Source organism: Rhinoderma darwinii, chromosome 2 (assembly GCF_050947455.1).
Source record: "Rhinoderma darwinii isolate aRhiDar2 chromosome 2, aRhiDar2.hap1, whole genome shotgun sequence".
In the NCBI taxonomy this organism is placed as follows: Eukaryota; Metazoa; Chordata; class Amphibia; order Anura; family Rhinodermatidae; genus Rhinoderma; species Rhinoderma darwinii.
In genome coordinates, this window is record NC_134688.1 from 112,453,799 (window position 1) to 112,477,842 (window position 24,044).

Genomic DNA, 24,044 nt, shown 5'->3' on the forward strand with positions numbered 1-24,044 from the left:
ACAATGTAAAGGGTTAATTAGCTGTAAATCCCTAGCAAATTCTGTCACACACATTGAGGAATTAGGTGCACAAAATCCACATCAAAATCGCAGGTAAAATCTGCACCTAAGGGTATGTTCACACGAAGTGTTTTCAGACTTAATTCCGGCGTTTTACACCTCGAATTACGCCTGAAAAACCGGCTCCATTACGCCTACAAACATCTGCCCATTGCTTGCAATGGATTTTACAGTGTTTTGTCCACGAGCCTTAATTTTACGCGTCGCTGTCAAAATACGGCGCGTAAAAAGACACCCGCGAAAAAGTGCATGTCACTTCTTGGGACATTTTTGGAGCAGTTTTTCATGGCTGAAAAACAGCTCCAATAACGTCCGTAAAAGACACCGCGAAAAACGCGAGTTGCTACAAAAACATCTGAAAATCAGGAGCGGTTTTTGCCTGAAAACAGCTCCGTATTTTCAGACATTTTTGGTCACTGCGTGTGAACATACCCCAATAGTGCGTTTGATACGTTTTTAGGTGTGGTTTAAACATTTTGATGCGGAAATAGGTGCAGGTTTTAGGCTGCAGATTTATTTATTTAAACTAGTCAGAAACAATTCGCAAGCGGAAACGCAAGATAAATTGACATGGAGCATATTTTCAAATACGCAGCGCAGGTCAATTTTTTGTGCAGAAATTGCGACATGTAGATGAGATTAGTTGATCTCATTTACTTTGCTGGTACTGTATTACACTGCGGATTTGCCACACGAAAATACCCACGACAAGTTTGCACGTTATAAGTATCGTGTGCATTTGGCCTAACAGAGTTTTTTTTTTAACTCGCCCTAAGGCCCCGTTCACACATGTTGGATCTGATACAGATTCCGATGACATGCTGATGATTCTGCATCCCATGCATATGAGGTTGCCACAACCCAGTTCACATGCTACGAAAAAAATGTTCGTGTATTTTTGTCCGCACCATGAAAAGAAATCTACCACAGCAATAAGTAGCATGCTACTGATATTGCATGGAAAAGCCGAGAGGACAGAGACAGTTGACTGCAGGACATACCCTCGGAGTAGCAGGACACTGCCCGGAATCCACGACGGTTGGGAGATAATAGTCAGGGGCTCCACCTGGAGCAGAATCCCCAGCAATGCTATGAACTGGGATCGCGCTCCTAGCTCACATCCACCTTCCTGCTTGAATCTGGCTCCTGCACAGGTCCAGCGCCCTACAGAGCCACACCGTATGTCCCCAGTGTCAGGACATATCCCATAGAAAGCTATGGGATCCAGTCTAGCATCAGTTTGCCTCCGGCTGTTCTGCAACACGCCGGAGGGAAACTGACATATGTGAACGGCCCCTTACAAGTGGTAACCATACGGATAAAAACCCGAGTGCTGCGGGAAAGACAAATTCCATACCACTAGACCCGCTGGTAACAGATTACAGCAGCCTGTAGTCTACCAATGGAGATGATCAAAGGGGCCACTGCCATTTCCAGTCAGGCTTTTCTTTTTTGGATACAACTGAACTCAAGTACAGCTATGCCCTTAGAGAGATCACAACCATTTTGGTTGCTGGCTACAGTCACACACAGGAATCCAAATATTAAAAAAAAACAAAATTTTGAATTTTATAAAAAGTTTATTTATTCATACCTGTGCCTGGAAAAATATGCACTTTCTTTTTTTAAAGTATGTTTCAAACAATATGTGAGATGCATGAGAACTGAGAACAGATTGCCTAAGCAGACATGTCTACAGCTTTTTTTCCCCTCCACAAATTTACCTAAATGTAAAATGCCACACTGCAATACATAAAAGGAAGTCAAAGCCGTACAAAGACAATTTAACACAGTTGCACAACAGTGAATTCCAGTAGTAGCAGCTGTAGGGAGTGTTCACTCCTCTGGCCCAGAAGGCTAATGAAATTTAGAGACAAATCCTACTGTAGATTAGAAGACGACACAGACACTACACAGAAAACATACAAGTGCACACTTCCATGTGTTTTGTAACTTGCTAAGCAATTAAATTAACAGAAAAGCAAACCGACAAATATTCACCAACCTTTAATGCAAGGTTATGTGCTTACCATAGGTTTTATAAGTGAAACATGCCTCCATATAATACGAACCCTTGAAAAGTGTGTTATTAATGTATTTATAGATTGTATACTGATTGGTTTCATAAAGCAGACTTTATACTTACACCGCAAACCTTAAACCGCTTCTACCCAATACCAAACAAACATTCAGTGACACGGAGAATGCATTCTGCAAAAGAAAAAATATATATCTCCAAAGTTTTCTTAGGATTCCCAAGAGTAAAAATGTTCCAGTAAATTCATTTCACAAAGGAGTACAATTATCGTGGTATTTTTTTGGGCTGGGTTTTCCTGTCGCATTTAAAAATGTGTTTTTTGGTTGCAATTCGCTACATTTTGTATTAAAAAAAAAGAAAAAAAAAAAAAAGCCAAAACTAGGTGGGGATCATAAAAGGGAGAGAAAGTATAAAAGAACTACTTCTCTTATTTGAATCCTCTCTTGGTTTTGACAAAACCTGCACGTGCGATTACATCCTTAGGCTGGCTTCCCACGGGGTGGATATGCAATTTTTGCAGCGTAAACACAGATTACGCCGCAGATACCACAACGCTTGCCTGTCTGTTGCAGGCTTTGCATCCCCATTGAATTCAATGGGGAAAACCCGCAACAGAAAATGAACAAAAACGCAGAATAAATGGACATGCAGCGTAAACATTAACATGACCTGCGGTGCGGAATTTAATTCTGCAGCTTTTTTTTTCCCCGCAGCATCGGCAAGAGATTTACTAAATCTGATCCTCTTTGCTGCTAATGTAAACGCTGCGTAATTTCCGCACAGAATTCCATTGCGGAAATTCCGAAACATTTACAATACGTGGGAACCCGGCCTTGGGGGTCCATTGAGACGTTGCAGTTCAACCGTGGTTGAAACAGATTAGAAAAACTGCATCTGAAAAGCGCATGAGTTTGTATTGCGGTTTGGTGCGTTTTTTGATGCAGTTGCGGCAAAACCACAATCACATCGGAGAACACACCAAATTGCAGTAAAAGCGTATGCAGTATTCGGATGTGTTTTTTTAATGCGGTTTTAACGGCAACGTCTGAATGGACTTTCAGGTGTATGTATAAATTATGGCTTCATCTGCTCACACCTACATTTGACTGGAGAAAAGCCATGTTCTATTGGATGTAAATATGCCTTATATCCGGTTTACATGCCAACTCTCCAAAAATGATCAGGATACTCCTGGAAAATGTGTAGATCTTCCTGAAGAGGCGAACCTCCCTCTATTCGATCAGTCCGCTTTACTCCTGGGCGCCACAGCCAGCGTCAGGACATTTCAGCCCTGGGGACTACTGCAGACAGAGGACGGCAGGCACGGGGAGAGGCGAGGATCTGCTGGTCTGTCTGATCTAGAGTCTATTTATTTAGGTGGTCTGTATTTGTTTAGAGGGTCTGTATTCATCTTGGGTTGTGATGTAGGGGGTCATATGCACCATTTGTGAATTAAATACGGTCGTTTGGGCACATGTCCTATATAAATGAGCATAGAGAGAAAAAAAAAAAAAAATTATAACATTTACACAATGCTTCTCCCAATGCTTTTCGGAATCCCCCTGATGTCCCTTCTCAAAAGTTTGCAAATATTATCTATAGTTTAAAAGGCAGTTTTTCCACTGACTTAAGTCAAAACATTGGCGAATAATCAAACAAGCATCACACCCTTTTCCTTCAATGGTTTAGGAAAAATAGGAAGGGAAGAGGCTTTTTAGTATCTGAATGGAAATGAGGGATTATCTGTCTGGTACAAGTGCATTTCTGCAAAGCTCTTCTGTATGCTGTGGGCATTTGAAATAAATGTATCTTGGTAAAACTGCAAAAGGTTGTCACTATGGGCAAGACATTTTACAGGTGAATTATTTTGATCAGATTTTAATCTACAGTGAGTTGGGGTAACACTGGAAAAACAAAAATGCACAAACATACTATATATTTTATGTATATTACAAATAGACAAAAAAATAAATCTACCTAAAATGTTAAAACAAAAAAAAAAAAACACAGAAAGATACAATAGCACAAACATTCAACATGACAACACATACAAAGCTTTCAAAAGACCACCAAGAAATAAATGAATATGGGTATGGAGCACAAGAGACAGATGTTCTGCTTATATTCAAGATTTAACCTGTACAAGAAGAGAAAAGGAGCAAAAATGCAACTAGTTTTAGAATAGAAAAAGCTATAAAAAGAAAATGCATGGCAAAAAAAAAAAAAAAGGTAAGATTATATGGCGGCCCTAAAATGATAGAGCTGTGAAGAAGCGCTTATAGTACTATATTCACCAACACTTGCTTTTGACCATGTTGACGGCAGCATCCAAGGTTAAAGGCTATGTACACCTTGGAAAGGAATTTCTTCTTTTAAATAAAAATGTCTGTTTGGTGCAACTTTCGGATTTAGTTTTTACTAAAAATTAGGTTTACCTTTTGAGACACAGCTGCTTTGTATACAGAACAGCTCTTGTGCTGAATACTGGATCAGTCAGGTCAGTGGGACTGACTGGTTCAGTGTTAGCGGGTCCTGCGTGTCTGACACGCACGATCGAGCGGTTACCGATCACATCTGAGGCACGCAGGACCCGCTGACACTGAACCCATCAGTCTCGCTGATACTTTTTTTTTATTTAATAAAAAAAAAATAAAAAAAAAAACAACCAACCACCTTTTGAAAGGTTTATATAGACTTTAACTTCTACCTTAATACCTATAGTGTTAGGGGAAACTATTGAAAATCAAAAGCACACATAAAACCAGTAGTAGTATAACACAAGGAATGGAAAAATAAAAGTGAAGTCATGCTAAAAACGTGGGCATCATAATGAAGATTAGTGCCAAACACAAAACAAAAATGAAATGTTCATTTTTGTGCTCCATGTGCCCTTGTGTCAAGAGAAGGGGGGCTCCCAACACAAAAACCAACACACATTTTCACAGATTAACATACATCAATAACTACTGCTTTTTTTTTCATTCATTCAAGGTAAAGAAAAGCTGCAGTGTGGTACCCTTTTTTCTTCACATCTATGGATGGATATTACATGACAGAATGTGTGTCAGGATTTATATGGAACGGCTGCATTGTCTGCTGCATATTGCTGCTTATTTATTGTAACAACCAAAACAAGCTGAGCATCTGAAACTAGTGCCAAATGACAGAGGGTTTAAAAAAATATCTACTTTTTTACTCTAGCCTACTCGCACAAAATTCTCCTGCAAAATTCCACGTCCACTGTGGTACAAGTCCAGGTTCAAGTCGTAGCATATGTCTTGTTGCAGATACCAGTGATTTAAGAGTATGCCTCGGCAACTCCTGTATAATGCCCGTAATTCCATTACAATTGCCTCTGCTCCTTCAGAAGAGTTTTGTAAGTGTTTCTTCTGCCAATTTTCATTTCTTTCAGCGAACACCAAGCAGAAATGAGGAAATCATTATGATGAGTTTAGGGTTGTAACAAGTCAGTATCTTGGCCATAGTGCACCGTAAGGGACAATATAAATCCGATTATGTGCCTTAGGAGTGTCTTCCATACAAAAATCAACAATGGCAAGTCATTACCCCGAACTCCGCTAGCAGGCACCAGTGGCAAGAGTGGGGTCTGGAGACTTCATATGTTAAGCAGTTGCATGGAATAAAAGACCCTGCCCTCCTGGAAGGAGTGAGCGTATGGAGAAGCACAAGGAGTGCATATATTCATCTGTGTGCAATTAAATTTCTTCAACCCCATGAGCAAATATCATCACCAGGCCTGGCTCTAAAACCATGTCCTCTCCCATGTGTTGGTTCTCACAGGCCATCACCACCACGGCCTGCTTTCCTGGAATTCGTTTTGCCACGTAGTTCTCATAATATCGCCGATTCATTTGTCTTGTCTCAAGAGTAGCCAGACCCTGTGGCCAGTTGCGTTCATGGGCATTCTCTATCAGCTCATTTACTATTGATGCCGGGCAACCACTTTCCACTAATGAACGCTTGATGACCGCTTGCAGCACAGCATCTGGTGTGGAGATCATTCCTCCCCAACGAGTCACACGTGCTGGTTGTAAGGAATTTACCCACCTGTATTAAAAAAAATCAAATAATAATAATAATACATTTTATTTGGAAATTCAACCATGTACTATATAATCTATTCAGCTCAATTGCTGCATATCATCTTTGCCAAGAGGTAGAAGCTAATTTTTGTTTAGGAATAGTTTTCAAAACTAAAACAAAATTTCTTTTTTTTTTTTACCATGGCTACTGTTCCTACTCATCCTGGCCATGTTTTATTCCTATTCAGGCCATATTTGCTAGGCTTCATTCACATGGCAGCTTTATTTAGTCCCCAAAATAGAATCAGATTCCATAAAGAGAAAGTAGGAAAACTTTCCCAAAAACTCTTAATGCTGGATGTGTTGCGTAGTACCAAAGTTTCCATACAGAATGTTTAGCAAATATATTTCAGAGAGGATCCCCAGCTTACCAATTAAAACAGATCCGGTCCACTACAGATATTTTAATTTTTTTAATGTAGACTTGGTGATGTGGTGTTAACCGCCCAAACAAAAAAAAAACACCTTAGTCACTTTCTAAAATGCATGGAGTTAAAAGTCGATTGGCAGAAAGTAAGTGTGTACAGGACTTATTCTATGCACTAATTTGCCATGACTATTTCCATTCTTATCAATTCTCCACAATTTATTGGGTTTAGCAAAGTTTCATTGTGAAAATAAATTTGATTGCAATAGGGTGGACTGCAAATATGAAATGGTTTTCACAGAATCATGAATCTATAATCTGTCTGCAGTGGAGCAAGTGTGAACAAGCCAATCAGAAACTAAGTGGCTCAGCGCTCACCCGAGTGCTTCTACTGCTTTGTTTAAGAGATCAGTGGGGGTCTCAGTGCTCGGACCCCCACGATTAAAAGCTCTGACATGTCACTATGACATGTCAGATGTTTTCTGAAAAGTTTAGTCACCCTTTAAGGGGTTAATGAGAGACGAGAGAACGCTTTAGCCACCCCCCGAAAGAAGCTCGATAAGGCAAAACCCAGGGTCGGGCAAGTGAGGATTGGTGTGCAAGGTGGAGATTTTAAATATTTGAGCTCTTTTTATTTTGTCATCAAGTATATGGTATAAAGTACAGAGAAGATTTTATTCAACGCTGCAGTCTGCGCTATTTTTGTCTGCTTTTATCCTTTGCAGAACCACTTGTGAAGGCTGCGTGACCATGCAGTAGAAAAATCAATAGTGTTCTGACACTTCATCTACCACATCTAACCTCCTTGATGGTGAGAAACATTTCCTGGAGACGTTTGTTGAATTTTTATCTTGACTACATGTTTATTGCCATTGCATATTATCTTTATATATGTATTTGAGTGGATTTCTGGACTTTATCCACTGCAATTGGGTGCTCCACGGAATACAGATTAGTGCTAACCAAAATGTCAGTACATCCATTTCTAAATTGTTAGCTGTACCTCTTTTACCACTTTTTGATCAGATATTAAAACAGTTAAAAGAGCACTCTTTTATTGCTCCCTCCATTTGTACATTGGTGTTTAAGTGGGGTGCTGTGTCCAAAAATACCTACCGATCCCCGCATCTTGTATATTTCGGGTCCAGCGCTGCTCACGTGATCTAGAGTCACTGTGCTTTTGTAAAAAAACTAGAACTCAGGCTCTCAATGCATTCCTATGGGAGACAGAACGAGTATCCATAGGAATGCATTGAGAGCATGACTTCCGGTTTTCTGAAGAGCAGCGATTCCAGAGCAGGTCAGAATGAAGATCACATGAGCACTGGACCCAAAAAACAAGATGCAGGGATCGGTAAGTATTTCTGCACACAGCACCCCACTGAAACACCAATGTACAAATGGGGGGTGCAATAAAAAAAATAAAAATAAAAGTGGAGTGCTTCTTTAAGTACCAGCCTATTTGGGGGCTTTCAGGAGCAAGCTCTTTTTTTTTTTCATCACATCATCTCAAGAGCCATAACTATAATTTTTGCATCAACATAGCCATATGAGGTTTTTGTTTTTTAACAGATTTTGAGGAGGAAGTGGACAACCTGAGAGCAGAAGCAATGGAGACAACAAATTTGAAACAAATCCTGGCTGCTATAAAACACACACACACACCACAAACACACTAAACTAATCTACCGAAACTAAAACCAGTCACTTTTTTTGGTCCTACCAGAGGACTTAAAGCGGTACGTTTGGTCGCTTCTATAAGGCTTTGGAATACATGGTATTCTAAATTATTATTGCCTGTCAGTGTATCACCTCTGGCATGGCCTTATAGGCACAACGTTTTGGCAGCTACACCTACAGTACAAGTAAGGCTGAAACAAATAACGTGCGCATATATATATATATATATATATATATATATATAAAAAGATCGCAGCGTCTTGTCCTTGTCTGCCAAGAGCTGAAGAGTGAGAGCGGATGCGCGCACATGCTCCGAGCTGCGCACACACGCTCTGAGCACACACTTCTCTAGCTCTTGCTGTGGCACTGTACGTAGCTGATTGGACAGTGTCACAGCGCGTTTACACGCCCCCTTGCCTAAAACAACCCCCTGAACTGTCAATGGGGTGTGTTTAAATATCGGGCACCAAATAACACGGCACCGATATCTAAATTAGTGCCCCAGGGTTTGTGCAGCCCTGCCCATTACATGCTGCACATGTATGGGCAGGTGAAAGGTTCTCTTTAAGGCGTTAAATGTTGAGCTAAGCAACTGCAGATTAAGGTTTTCTTGTCATCAACACGTAAGGTACACTTTTGAAACAAAATGTAAGCACAAAACCAGTGAAACATTTTATAAAAAAATGTTACTTACTCGAGAATTTCATTATATTCTATAGTCTCCTCTAAGTTCTGTAGGTTTGGGTTAGAACTGCGGATCGCTCTCATGTAGGCCTTTAGGAGCTGAATGTCCCGTTTCTGAAACCGTTAAAAAGGGTAAAATAAGTTTAAGCTTATTAAATAGAATGTAAAAAAAAAAAAGTTTTGCACTTTTGTGGAGATTCTTGCATATGTATGTAAAATGGTCATGAATCCCTTTGTGATGTACTGGTGGTTAAAGAGGCTCTGTCACCACATTATAAGTGGCCTATATTGTACATGATGTGATCGGCGCTGTAATGTAGATTACAGCAGTTTTTTATTTCGAAAAACGATCATTTGACGGCGTTATGACCTATTTTAGCTTTATGCTAATGAGTTTCTTAATGGACAACTGGGTGTGTTTCACTTTTTAACCAAGTGGGCGTTGGAGAGAAGTGTATGACGCTGACCAATCAATGTTATGACTGTCAAAAATGATCGTTTCTAAATAAAAAAAATACTGCTGTAATCTACATTACAGCGCCGATCACATTATGTACAATATAGGGCACTTATAATCTGGTGACAGCCTCTAAAGGAAAGAGCCTCTTGTGAGATTTACCACATCTTGTTTGATGCTCCTTAGCAACAGACAAAGTGTGTATTCACTTTTTAGATTACCAAAAAAGCTGCAGTTATTGAATGCCATTTAAAATTCTAACAACGCCAACATAAATACATAAATGAAGCTGCTATGTTTGTAGAGATTCTGGTTTAAGTAATGCACTAGTATAGGATCAAGAATAACATATTTGGCACAGCAGGAATTTAGTTAACCATCTAAGTATAGCATCAAAACACATCTAAATGACACGTGGGTTTTTAGGGTTATTGAAACTGTCCTAAACAAGAGCCTAGGATTTCCAGTGCGATTTGTTATATGTAAAGCCAGTGATACAGATCGAATTGTCTTACCGGTAATTTTCCTTCCCTTAAATCCGAAGACAGTACGACATATGGAGTAGCCCCCTGCCTACTAGGACAGAAGAACACATGAGTAGCTAATAGCAATCAATTAAACTTTAACCAATGAGGAGGCACTCCAGCACATACACGCCTGACACAGGAAACCACTCGTGTTGTATGAAGCAAAAAAATAAAAAAATATTATTAGGGAGCGAAGTTTGTGCTGCCTTTGGATTCAAGGAAAGGAAAATGACTAGTAAAACAATTTTATCTTTCCTTATGATCCTCAGCACCACAACATACAAGATTGGGAAGCCGTAAGAAAATGGGAGGGGGATTACTGAATTGCCGATTGTAGCATCTATCTGCCAAACTCCAATTCTATGGAGGCAGCCAAGTCCAGCCTGTAGTGATTAGCAAACGTGGAAGATTAGGTCCATGTTGCTGCTCTAGAAATCTGGTCAAAACAGACAGTTTTTCTCTGCCCATGAGGTACAGCTGGAATGAGTAGAATGTGCCCCAAGACCGAAAGGAATGGGTAGGCCTTCAAGAGAAAGACCATGTAGAATTGGTGTCTTTAATCCATCTGGCAAGGGTTGATTTGCTTGCACAACAACCCTTATTCTTGCCCTGGAAGTGGATGAAGAGAACATAAGAGGATCTGAAGGAACATCTAGAGCAGGGGTCTCAAGCACGCAGCCCGCAGGCCGTATGCAGCCCCTGGGGCTGTCATCTGCGGCCCGCGGGACACAGAGCCGCTAGTACAGAGACTGCTCCGGGACTCCGGCTCTGGGGGAAGCCCCAGACATCGCTGTTCATATGTGGACAGCGATGTCAAGGAATTGGAGTCCCGTGCAGAGTGCTAGTCTAGTCTCTGCTCCGGAACACTGTCCATATATGAACAGCGATGTCCGGGAATTCCACAGTGTGTCAGGGTCTTCCCCAGAGCAGTGTCCCGGGCAGAGCGCTAGTATAGGCTCTGCTCCGGTACTCTGTGGAATCTTCGGACATCGCGGTCTACATATGGACAGCGATGTCTGGGGCTTCCCAGAGCTGGAGTTCCAGGCAGAGCGCTAGTATAGTCTCTGCTCTGGGACTCTGGGGAAGTCTGACATCGCGGTCCATACATCAACCGTGATGTCAGGGGCTTCCCCAGAGCACGAGTCCCAGTGATGTCAGGAGCACAACTGAGTCCCAGGAAGAGTCTACTAGCGCTCTTCTCCGGGACTCCAGCTCTGGGCAAGCCCCTGACATAACGGTCTATATATGGACACTGATGTTAATGGCTTCCCCAGAGTTCCGGCGCAGAGCCTATACTAGTGCTCTGCTCCCGTACTCCGGCTCTGGGGCTGCCCGGGATATCACATTCCGGTCCAGGAGGATCCAGACATCTCTGTGTATGGACAGTGACGTCAGGGGCTCCAACAGTAGAGGAATCCCCAGCCAAAGTGTCGGCAACGCTCTGGCTGGGGATTCCACTCCTAGGGGGGAGCCCCAATGGAACCATCTACTTGGGGTGTGTGGTAGCATCTGCGGCGGGCACTGTAGCAGCATCCGCGGCGTGCTTTACTTTATTTTTTTATTGCACATTGGTGTTCCAGTGGGGTGCTGCGTGTAGAAATACTTGCATCTGGTCTTTCGGGTCCAGCGCCGCTCACGTGATCTTCATTCTGACCTGGTCTGGAATTGCTGCTGTTCAGAAAACTGGATGTAAGGCTCTCAATTCATTCCTATGGAGCCTCGTTCTGGATCCCATAGGAATGCATTGAGAGTCTGAGTTCCGGTTTATTCAAAATCACAGTGACAAGTCAGAGGGAAGATCACGTGAGCTACACTGGACCCAAAAAGACAAGATGCGGGGATCACTAAGTATTTTTGCTCAAAGCACCCCACTGAAACACCAAATGTACAAATGGAAGGTGCAATAAAAATAAAGTGGAGTGCTCCTTTAATTTGAGGAAGGGTTTAGGAATTACGACTCTTTAATACGTAGATGCCTCTTTTTCAAGGGACCAAAAAAGGTAATTGGACAATTATCTCAAAAGCTATTTAAAAACGGGCTGAATGGGCCATTCCCTTGTAAATCCAGCATCATATAAGCAGGTAAAGGGTCTGGAGTTGATTCCAGGTGTGGCATTTCCACTTGGAAGCTGTTGCTGTGAACCCACAACAGGAGGTCAAAGGAGCTCTCAAGGCAAGTGAAACAGACCATCGTTAGGATGAAAAAAACAAAAAAAACAAAAACAAACACTGGTGATCTCATGAACTCAAAAAGGCCTGTACGTCCACGGAAGACAGCAGTAGTGGAGGATAGGATAATCCTATCCATGGTGAAGAAAAACCCCTTCACAACATCTACCCAAGTGAAGTACACCCTCCTGGAAGTAACGATCAGTATCTAAGTCTACCATAAAGAGAAGACTGCATGAGAGCAAATACAAATGGGTTCACCACAACGTGCAAACCATTAATCCGCCTCAAAAAAAAAAAAATAAAAAAAATAAAAAGGCAAGATTAGACTTTGCCAAACATGTAAAGAAGCCGGCCCAATTCTGGAATAGCATTCTTTGGACAGATGGAACGAAGATCAACCTGTACCAGAATGATGGGAGGAAGAAAAGTATGGAGAAGGCTTGGAACGACTCATGATCCAAAGCACACCAAAACTTCTGTAAAACATGGTGGAGGCAGTGTGATGGCATGGGAATGCATGGCTGCCAAAGGCACTGGTGTTTATTAATTGTGACTGAAGACAGAAGCAGCCGGATGTATTCTGAAGTGTTCAGGGTTATATTTTCGGCTCAGATTCAACCAAATGCAGCAAGGTTGGTTGGACGTCGCTTCACAGTACAGCTGGACACGGACCCAAAACATACCACGAAGGCAACCCAGGAGCTTAAAGAGGCTCAGTCACCAGATTTTGCAACCTCTATCTCCTATTGCAGCAGATCGGCGCTGCAATGTAGATTACAGTAACGTTTTGTTTTTTTCAAAAACGAGCATTTTTGGCCAAGTTATGACCATTTTTATATTTATGCAAATGAGCCTTTCTGAAGTACGACTGGGCGTGTTTAAAGTTATGTACAAGTGGGTGTGTATTGTGTATGTACATCTGGGCGTTTTTACTTCTTTTACTAGCTGGGAGTTGTGAATAGAAGTGCATGATGCTGACGAATCAGCATCATCCACTTCTCTTCGTTAAAACCCAGCTTCTGGCAGTGCACAGACACACAGCGTGTTCTCGAGAGATCACGCTGTGACGTCACTTCCTGCCCCAGGTCCTGCATAGTGTCGGACGAGCGAGGACACATTGGCACCAGGCGACAGAGGCTACAGTTGATTCTGCAGCAGCATCGGCGTTTGCAGGTAAGTCGATGTAGCCTCTGTCGCCTGGTGTCCTCGCTCGTCCGACACGATGCAGGACCTGGGGCAGGAAGTGACGTCACAGCGTGATCTCTCGAGAACACGCTGTGTGTCTGTGCACTGCCAGAAGCTGGGTTTTAACGAAGAGAAGTGGATGACGCTGATTCGTCAGCATCATACACTTCTATTCACAACGCCCAGCTAGTAAAAGAAGTAAAAACGCCCAGATGTACATACACAATACACGCCCACTTGTACATAACTTTAAACACGCCCAGTTGTACTTAAGAAAGCCTCATTTGCATAAATATAAAAATGGTCATAACTTGGCCAAAAGTGCTCGTTTTTGAAAAAAAAAACAAACGTTACTCTTATCTACATTGCAGCGCCGATCTGCTGCAATAGGAGATAGGGGTTGCAAAATCTGGTGACAGAGCCTCTTTAAGGCAAAGACGTGGGATATTCTGGAATGGGCAAGTCAATCACCAGATGTCAACCCAATCGAGAATGCATTTCACTTGCTTAGGACAAAAACTTAAGGCAGAAAGACCGCAAACAAGCAACAACTGAAGACAGCTGCAGTAAAGGCCGGGCAAAGCATCACAAAGGAGGAAACCCAGCGTTTGCCTGAAGTCTGGAACCCATGGACATCACCAGTCATTGCCTGCAAAGGATTCTCTACAAAGTATTAAAAAAAATTTTTTTATAGGAACATTAATTTGTCCAATTATTTTTGAGCCCCTGAAATTAGGAGGCTGTGTAGAAAAATGCAATTCCTAAATGTTTCTCAGGATATTTTTGTTCAACCCCTTGAATTAAACTGGACAGTCTATACTTCAATTGCATCATAGTTGTTTCATTTCAAATCCAATGTGGTGGCATGCAGAGCCCAAATCATGAAGATTGTGTCACAGGTCCAAAAATGTTTGGACAAACTGTCTGTGCTGAAGTGGCTCCTCATTGGTTTAAGTTTAATTGATTGCTATTAACCACTCATGTGTTCTTCTGTCCTAGTAGGCGGAGAGCTAAGGCTATGTTCACACGGAGTATTTTGGGGGAGGAATATCTGCCTCAAAGCTCCAAACGGAATTTTGAGGCAGATATTCCTCCCCCAAAATACTCCGTGTGAATAGCAATGATCGCGCCGTTTTTCGCCCGCGGCCATTGAGCGCCGCGGGCAGAAAACACGCTTTCTCCTGCCTCCCATTGAAGTCAATGGGAGGTCGGAGGCGGAAGCGCCCGAAGATAGGGCATGTCGCTTCTTTTTCCCGCGAGGCAGTTTTACTGCTCGCGGGAAAAAGACGCCGACGCCTCCCATTGAAATCAATGGGAGGCGTTCTCGGGCCGTTTCTGCCGAGTTTTGCGACGCGGTTTCCGCGTCAAAAAACTCGGCAAAAGACCCGTGTGAACATAGCCTAAGACTGTACCCGTATGTTGTGCTACCGAGGAAAAGGAAATTTGTAATGCAATAGAAGAATTGTGAATACTTGGGTGGAGTTTTTTCGTAACGAAAGGAGGGTAGATTGGCAGACCATTTGGCTCTTCTTCCATTTCAGAGACAGGAAGTGTTTGTCGAAAGAATCCATCTCTACTTCTCATCTTAAAAGAAACTTCATAATCCCATTTTCGTTTGATATAGGTCTTGCTTTTTAAGTGTTTTCACCCAAAGTAGTCTGTGGACGTGCATCTAGTATAAACCTAGCTATACGTACAAGGTTGCTGTTTGCTAAACATTCTTTCCGCTAAGAGTACTCATTTCCCAACACACCCATGAACATGTGTATGGTACAGCCAAGTGTAAATGTTACTTCAATAAGATTATGGAGATAAGAGACTATCAGATGCCTATTGATCTACCAATAATCTGCAGTAACAAAAATAAAATAAAAAAATGGACAGGTTAATCCCAAATCTGTCTGACCCTTGTTTTGCCCAACAGAAGAAGCCAGGGGACAATAGTGCTGTCCTGTTTGTGGATCTTCTAAAAAGCATTAAAATACGGAATAATAGCGAACGTGTATAGCGAGATTAAAAGTGTGGTTATTACTGCAGTGTGTTTGGCAAGACTTCTAAATTAAGCCATATTTTGGCCAAATTCAGATTTTAATTTTATACATTGACTTTACCTGCTCAGATAGATGGTGCTTATTCTCAGCTGCTGCTTTTTCTAGCTCCCCTATACGAGATTGCTGCTGCTGTACTACTGAGCGAAGATGCTTTATGCAGTTATGATTTGGTAATTCATCTTTGGGCATTTCCAGGCTAAAAATGTAAATAAATAAAAAAAGAAGGATGTACATTTTAACATAAATGACTTGAAGCAATTGTTCTATAGCTGTACATTTCATAGCATTGCATCATAAAAGTTTAGAAAATTATAAAAAGGAATACAGGATATGTAAAAACAGTGTAAAGAGTAATACTGGCTGTGCAATTTGTGATTTTAACAGAAGAGGAATATTGGCACTACAATTGAATGAATTGGAGTTAAAAATTTGAAAAAATAAAAATGAATTTCAAATTGACAGCAATTTAACTAAATGGAGGCAAAAGCCGAGACAATGGATGGCAAATGGTCAAAAGTCAGCCATATACAGCGCCTTGCGGAATTATTCACCTCCTTGGTGTTTTTCCTGTTTCGTTGCATTACAACCTTGAACTAAAATAGATTGTTGGGGGTTTGTACCATTTGACGTACACATATTGCCAACCAGTTTGAGGGTATACATTTTTTTCCCCCACTGACACAAACAAAAAAAAACAGAATTTTAGCGTGCACGAGTATTCACCCACTAAAAATCAATACTTGCAGATTTTGCACCGAAAACCCACAATTTAATCTGTGCGGAATTTAGCGCATGCTGCAGTTCATTATGTTGCAAACATTATGCAGATTTTTACAGCGGTATTCACCTTTTGAAATATGCGCCAGACCTAGGTATAAAATATTCACCACAACCGTTTAGTCTTAGGCCATGACCACACATGCAGAATTCTGGGTAAGTTATATTTTTTTCTGAGTTGCGTTTTTTGCAGCAGAATTGCTGCTTTCCGCTGCAAAAACAGGTAACATTTACTATTTGTTGCAGGTTTTACCTCCCCATTACATTCAATGGGGAAAACCGGCAACAAATAAGCAGCGATTACGCAAATACGATGGACATGCTTCAGATTTAAAAAAACGCATGTCAATTTGAGCGTTTTTCCGCTCTGTCTTTACGGTGCTTATGTATGATATTTGTTCAAATATCATCCACTTTGCTGCTTCTGCATTACGCTGCAGATTTTTTGCAACTAAATCCATTGCGGAAAATCTGCAGTATTTACTCTACATGTGAACTTCTCCTTAGCACGTATCTAAGCTTTCAGCTGACTTCAGAATAAGCGGTCCTGTGTGTGCATGAGTAATAACACTGCTATTTACAAGTCATAACGGCTAAAAATAGTTTTTCCCTCTTCAGGCCCTAACACTCAGTTGTCTGAGCTAATAGGTGGAGCCTAACTGCCATCATGTCTTCTATACACTGCACATAAAAGGAGAAGAATTCTGCGGTCCTCTCTATCACACAGAAGAATGGAGCCAGTGTAGCTGAGAATCCAGCACTGGGAAGAGAAATAAAACAGTCTCTCTGCCTCACTCATTTTGCTACTGCCCCCTCCCCATAGATTTCTACGGGCAGCTGTAACCTCATCCCTTAGTGAATCTACATGGTCTTGGAGAAAGTAGGAGCAGTAAATTCAGTTAATAAGGGGGGGGGGGGGGTCTGATAAGTGGCGAGTATTTTCTTCTCTAATAAGATTAAAAAGTTTTAGATTTGCATGTACTATCGATTTATGCCAAGTATGTTAAAAAGTAACCATTTAAATGGGGCTGTCTAAAACAGCCAAAATGAGTGTTCAGTAATTTCTGGCCTTCCCATTTTTTTATTTTTTTTTAACTGCAATGCCCTAGCAGGCTGCTTGTATGAAGTCAGTGGCACACGCCGGGGGGGAGGGGGTTTCTCAGTTGCTGGTCCAGGGCTGGGATGCCCTCGCATACTATTGGACTCAATTGTACGACAGCACTGAAAAAGCAAGGGAACAATCAGTAAGTACCCTTCTCCGCCATTCAGGTACCGTGATGTCATCGTTCCACTGGAGCAGGCCTGGTCACAAGAGACCAGGCCTGCATCACTGGAGGACAGAGCAGCAATGGGGACAGTTAAGTGCTTGTTTGAGCGTACAATACAAAAAAAAAAAAAAAAAAGTGTGTGTGGCTTAGCAAAAGCGTCAGGGCCTCCCTCCAACTTGCAAGTTTATTATAATTTACAACAGAAAAAAGGTGTGAATTATAGCGAACAGCACCTTCTAGCTGGCATATATTTCATTTTATGGCACACTGACAACTCAAAATGCAACAAATTTATTAACCCCTTATCGGACAATGATGTAACTATGGCAGGGAGAAAAAGAATGAAGGGGGCTCAGGAGCAGAGACCGCATTACCTTTTATCTACCTTGTCCATATTATTTAATTTCAATTGTAAAATAAAAAAAAACAAAAAAACAGAACACACTAATTGGTATCACCGTATTCATAAAAAAAACAAACTATATGTCTGTTAGTTTTTACCAATGGAACCATTTAATGTACTATATATATATATATATATATATATATTTTTTTTTTTTTTTTCATAGGACCTTAGGGGGAATAAAAAATAAATAGAATAAAATGTTTGTTTTTTAACTTTAACCCCTTAGTGACCAGCCCATTTTAGGCCCTAATGACCAAGCTATTTTATTCGTTTTTCTATAGTCGCATTCAAAGAGCTATAACGTTTTTATTTTTTGCGTCTACATAGCTGTATGAGGACTTGTTTTTTTGCGGGATTAGTTGAGCTTTTTAATAGCACCATTTTTGGGTACATATAATTTTTATATTAACTTTTATTAACCCTTTTGGGGGGATTATAAAAAAAAAACTGAAATTACGCCATTGTTCTATGCGTTTTTAAATTGGCGCAGTTCACTATGCGACGTAAATAACATGTTACCTTTATTCTATGGGTCGGTACGATTACGGCGATACCACATATGTAGAGGTTTTTTTATGTTTTACGACTTTTGCACAATAAAAACACTTTTGAACTAAAATTATTTGCTTTTGCATCGTCGCTTTCCAAGAGCCGTAATTTTTTTATTTTTCCATCAATGTAGTGATTTTTTGGGCTTGTTTTCTGCGGGACAAGACAGTTTTGAATGGTACTGTTTTGGGGTGCATGCCACTTATTGATTCATTTTATTATGACTTTTTTGGGGGGCAATGGAAAAAAAATGCAATTTCGCCATGGTTTTTTGCGTTTTTTTTTTACGGTGTTCACTTTGCGGTTTAAATTACATATTAACTTTATTAATGGAGTCATTACGGTCGCGGCGATACCACATATGTGTACTTTTTTTTTTTTACACTTTTACTAAATAAAACCACTTTTTATGGAAAAAAATGGATTTATTTTTTTACTGTACTTTTTATTAATCATCTTTATTTCACTTTGATGACTGATTTTATTAGTCCCACTAGGGGACTTTACTGTGCGATGTTCCGATCGCTGCTATAATGCTCTGGTATACTTCGTATACCAGAGCATTATTGCCTGTCAGTGTAAATCTGACAGGCAATCTGTTAGGACGTGCCTCCGGCGTGTCCTAACAGGAATATGTCCAGGGCAGACCTGGGGGCTTTTATCAAGCCCCCGGCTGCCATGACACCCCATCGGAGACCCGCGATTTCATTCGCGGGCCGCCGATGGGTGACAGAGGGAGCTCACTCCCTCTGTAAACAAAGTTAAATGCCGCGGTCGCTATTGACGGCGGCATTTAACGGGTTAAACGGCCGCAATCGAAGTAAACTTCGATCGCGGGCGTTGGAGCAGGAGCTCCGCTGTCATCAGACAGCAGAGCCCCGGCTCCTGCCTGCATGGGAGACCCGTGCAGGACTTAGACTAGGCTGACGTGAAAAGGCATCAGCCTAGCCTAAAGCCCATTAGTGACCGACGTAAAAAGGCGTATTAGTGGTCACTAAGGGGTTAAGGACATAGACATATAAACTTTAAATTTGACTTTTTTTAGTCCCACTAGGGGATTTGAACAAGCGATCCTTAGATAGCTGGTACAACGCACTGTAATGCTTTTGTATAGTAGTATATTGTACTTTCAATACTCAAGCAGTCTATATTCTATATTCTAAGACTGCTGTATGAAATGCTAGTCTTGGCATTGAAAACCAAATTCATTGGCCGAGATGTACTATGACATTTTTGCTTATCTGGCACCTGCCAGTGTCTGACCACAGCCTTCGGATTTCTCTCAGTGGACCCAAAATTACCAATGGGCAATTTTAGAATCCGCAAACTTCCAAAATTATAAACCCAATGACTGCATGCAACCGAAACCTGCAGTGATCAATTCCCACTCTGCAGCGGCCAATTTCAGACCCATTTGCATACTTACATCTAGTGGGTCGCTCGTTGTCAAATGCCTTCTATGCTTCTTACTTTTAGATGCAAGGAGGGCATTCAATAAAAAGGGTTTTCTATCCTCCCTTTGAGAAAAAACAATTTGTAAACATTCTATTTCTGGGATATATAAAATTGGCTGTAATGTCCTTCTACTCCTGTGCATCAGTTAGATTATTTACCTCCGGGTTTTATTTTATTTTTGCCATTAGAAATGACACCTACCAAGGATGCCCACTTGCCCCTATTATTTTCACCTTGGATGAACGTCAGGTGTGACCTACATGTCGATGGAATAAAAACCGAAAATTGCCATCACAAAATTGCCCATGATGTGATTCGCTCTTGCAATTTTAGAATGCTGGTCATATATTAGAGGAGAATAAGAATAAAACTTCAGTCCTAAAAATGTCCATTCTGACACTTTTCCTTTACACTTTTAGAACATAAATTAGGACTTCACCCAAAATGTATCAATAGGTATTCTAATTTAAGTTGTGGGTAGAGGGCAGGCAACAGTGTGGCCTTAAATGCTTTACGTAGGGCTGGAAGGTTTAGGAGCACCAAACGTGAAATTATACTATTAAGCAGCTATTCTAGACCAAACCATAGGCTAGGGTATATCAAACTAACAGAACTTGGGAACAAATTGAGAGGGCAATTGCAGACAACCACTTCATCTCCTTACTTGGATACCATATGTATGGATCAATCTTTTTTTGTTTTGTGTTCACATGATGCGATTGAGTATAAAGTCCATAGACACATTCCCGTTGGAGCACAATTGCCATTCAGAGCCGAGGTTTTTAAAGCTGCCAGCTTCATACAGCTACAGGATGTTCCTCTGAAACACATTGTGAATGGTCATGCCAAAATACGAGCTAGTTACCCACCTGAACAGGTAGATTTATACTTTAAAATTAGCACATCTTTTTGAAACATGAACTTACCCACATCCCTGCTCACATGTCACTGGTCGCTTTGGATTATGTTCACAGTCGTTTAGGTGAGACATGAGGTTGTCTAGTCGCACAATGGTGGTACAGCCAAAAACAGAGTTGTCACATGTAATTTGGAGCTTCGAGAGCATATTACGCATGATGCGGGGAACTGGGCGCAAATGTGCTACTGTAACAACACTTCGGTCCACGGGGCAGGTCTGCTGTTGAGAGAACCACTGTGTGATGCAGGCATTGCAAAAAGCGTGCTCACAATGAGGAGCCTGTGAAGAAAAACATTGAAAATTAAAAAAAAAATCTGTATGAAAACCCAATGTATTTGCTTCGGCCTCACGCACACAAACGTGTTTTTGCGTCCGCAATTCATCAGCAGAAAATGCAGATGAATTGCGGACCCATTAACTTCTACGGGACAATGAACAAAAAATAAAACTGAACGGTTAAAAACACGTATCCTGGTTTTAACAAATAATTTGTATTTATTGTTTAATGAAGACATACAATTTTCCAATATATATTTTTAATCTATTCCTTACGGCTTTCAAGATCCCTGCTTGCCGTTATTCAATAGGAACCCTAAAGGTTTACTTCCAGTGGATACAAGTCTGTCCTGGTCACGTGATGGACACACACAGGGCGCTGGAGCCTCCCAGCATGTAGGGGGTGCCACTGTGAAGTGAGGAGGCAGCGCAGGAAGCTCCGCCCACAGACCGTCCTGCAAGAAACCTGTGCAGCAAGGAGAGATGGTGTATGTATGTATGTATCCCAAAAAAAAAAAAAAATCAGGCAGCACTCCAGCGATATAGCAGAAAAAGTACAAAGTGCTTTATTGATCCATCAATAGAGTGCAGTGTTTCAGCTCCACAATAGAGCCTCTCATGCGGGTGTGTGTGTGTGTGTGTGTGTGTGTGTGTGTGTGTGTGTGTGTGTGTGTGTGTGTGTGTGTGTGTGTGCGCGCGCGCGCATGTCTAAAAACATTTTTCTACAGTATATTTGTGGTTACTACATTATTTGTGGAGGGTAGCAATAGAGCGTCCCGCACAGGGCGCCATCCAACCTAAGGCTGGCCCTGGTCACACAGGTGTTTAGCTGGTTACAAGGCACAGCTCTGATAGCTGTACTGTAACCAGTCCTGAATCTGTGTGCATCACATGACAGGACAAGTTTTTATTCCCTGAATGTAAACAAAGAAGGTTCCTATTGAATAAAAGCAAGCAGAGATCTTGAAAACCATGAGGAATACAGAAAGTGTATTGGAAAATTGCATAACTTATGCAAATAGGATTAAAAATCGGTATACCCCTTTAAGAAATTGGCTTAAACAAAAAAAAAAAACACAAATACACCTTATACATACCATCATTCTATGGGGACCCAAAAGTATGGGAAAATAGGGCTCTAAAGTACATCCTGACTTTCTAATGTACTATAGAAGAATAAGCGTGCTACACGCACCATTACTTCTTGCATAGGACATATCCAATGCCAAATAAAGCTCTACCTTTAACAAGTTCCTGACCGCTGGCTGTGTTTTTACAGCCAGCGGTCAGGGTCTCTGAAGTCCGCCATATAGACTAACTACCTGGTTGTTGCTAACAGCCCTGAGCACTGGGCAAAGTGTCTGGGGCCAATCTTTTGGCCCCTGAACATGTGATCGCTGTGACATCCAATCACAGCGATCACATGCATTTCAATGTAAAATATAGTGTGCACTCACTCACTTGCACACAGCCCTGTGCCCATGCAGTTACCAACAGCTCTGGGCAGAGTATCAGGGACCAATCTGTTTGTCTCTGAACATGTGATCGCTGTGAAAAAAAAAAAAAATCAATAACATTTGTTTTTATTTAAAAAAAAAAAACTCCAGTGTTACACATCAATACATTCTTTGTATCGATAGATGGATAGATTGTACAGATAGAACAAGAGATTTCTACCTACCTTTCTATCTTTACTAGAATAGGCAGGTAGGGAATATATCGATTTCTTTGTTAGCGGCAGAGTGCGCGTGTGCGTATAAAAAAATAATTGTTTCTTTAGTTCGTGTTTGACATTATGGCGAGGAGATTGTTTAGCGCTGAGGCATAGGCCATGCTGTGGTCAGAGTCTGAGACCGCGTCAGAGATGGAACCTGTTTTGGGCAGTGACGATGACAGCGTCACTTCAGGTTCATCTTCAGGGGACGTTATCCCTGATGCAGTAAAAACTGCAGAACATGGAAACGCAGGGCCTGTAGCACGGGACAGCCTGGTCCCTCCAGTTCAGGCTCTTGTATGGGCACCTGCTCCATCTTTTGGGCCTAGAATCCACGGATTTACTGCCACTCCTGGCATAACTGTGGACAACATAAATTTTGTCCAAACGGATTACTTCCATTTATTTATTACTGACCACATCCTAAATATGATTGTCCACGAAACTAATTTATATGCCGCTCAGTATATAAGGCAGAAACCTTCATCTACCCATGCCAGAGATTGGACCCCCACCAATTTGCAGGAATGAAAACATTTTTTGGGGGCTCACACTAAATATGGGTATTTTAAAAAAAGCCCTCCATTAGGTCTTACTGGTCAACAAGACCCGCCCAAACCACCCCAGTATATTCTACAGTAATGCGCAGGTCTCATTAAACAATAATGAGGTTCCTCCACTTCCATGACAGCGCACCCCCCACCCCAAGTACTGATGCAAACCATGCTCTATTGTTCAAAATAAGACCGCTAATAAATTTCCTCAATAATTTCTGCAACTACACCCCTGAGCAGAATGTAAGTGTGGATGAATCCCTCAACTTCCATGGAAAACTTAAATTTCGCCAATATCTACCTTCCAAAAGGGCAAGATATGGTGTTAAGCTCTACAAATTGTGTGAAAGCGGGTCAGGATATACCACCGCCTTCAGGATTTATGAAGGGCGGGACCGCTCAATTAATGTTCCTGGATGCCCCCCTGATCTTTCCACCAGCAGTAAGATCGTGTGGGAGATAATGCAGCCTCTGCTTGACAAGGGGTACCACCTGTACTGCAATCATTTTTATTCCAGTGTACCCCTGTTTAGACATTTGCATGCTGCAAGGACTGGGGCATGTGGTACCATGCGCAAAAACCGGATTGGTTTTCTGCAGCAATTAGTGGGGAAGCGCATGGTAAAGTGGAACTCCTGTGCTTATGCATCTGAGGAATTGCTGCCGGTCAAGTTCAGGGATCGCAAAGATGTGTATGTGCCAAGCACGATTCATACCGCAGGAACAGTGGCAGTGACGGAAAGAGGGGCAACATCGGACAAGCGCAAACCAGTGAGCGTGTCCGAATATAACAAGTACATGG

General features: G+C 41.5%; 1 protein-coding gene across 1 annotated transcript in view; it reads right to left on the reverse strand.

Annotated features, from left to right (window-relative positions):
* Positions 1 to 1,620: 1,620 nt before the first annotated feature.
* The window catches only part of RNF41 (ring finger protein 41), an 85,931-nt gene continuing 63,507 nt past the window's right edge, over positions 1,621 to 24,044 (reverse strand). The window contains exons 3-6 of the mRNA XM_075852148.1: positions 20,706 to 20,977; positions 15,385 to 15,520; positions 8,943 to 9,046; positions 1,621 to 6,166 (exon numbers count right to left, since the gene is read on the reverse strand). Of these exons, the coding sequence (XP_075708263.1) occupies positions 5,815 to 6,166; positions 8,943 to 9,046; positions 15,385 to 15,520; positions 20,706 to 20,977 (864 nt within the window). The 3' untranslated portion in view covers positions 1,621 to 5,814. The remainder of the gene's footprint in view (positions 6,167 to 8,942; positions 9,047 to 15,384; positions 15,521 to 20,705; positions 20,978 to 24,044) is intronic.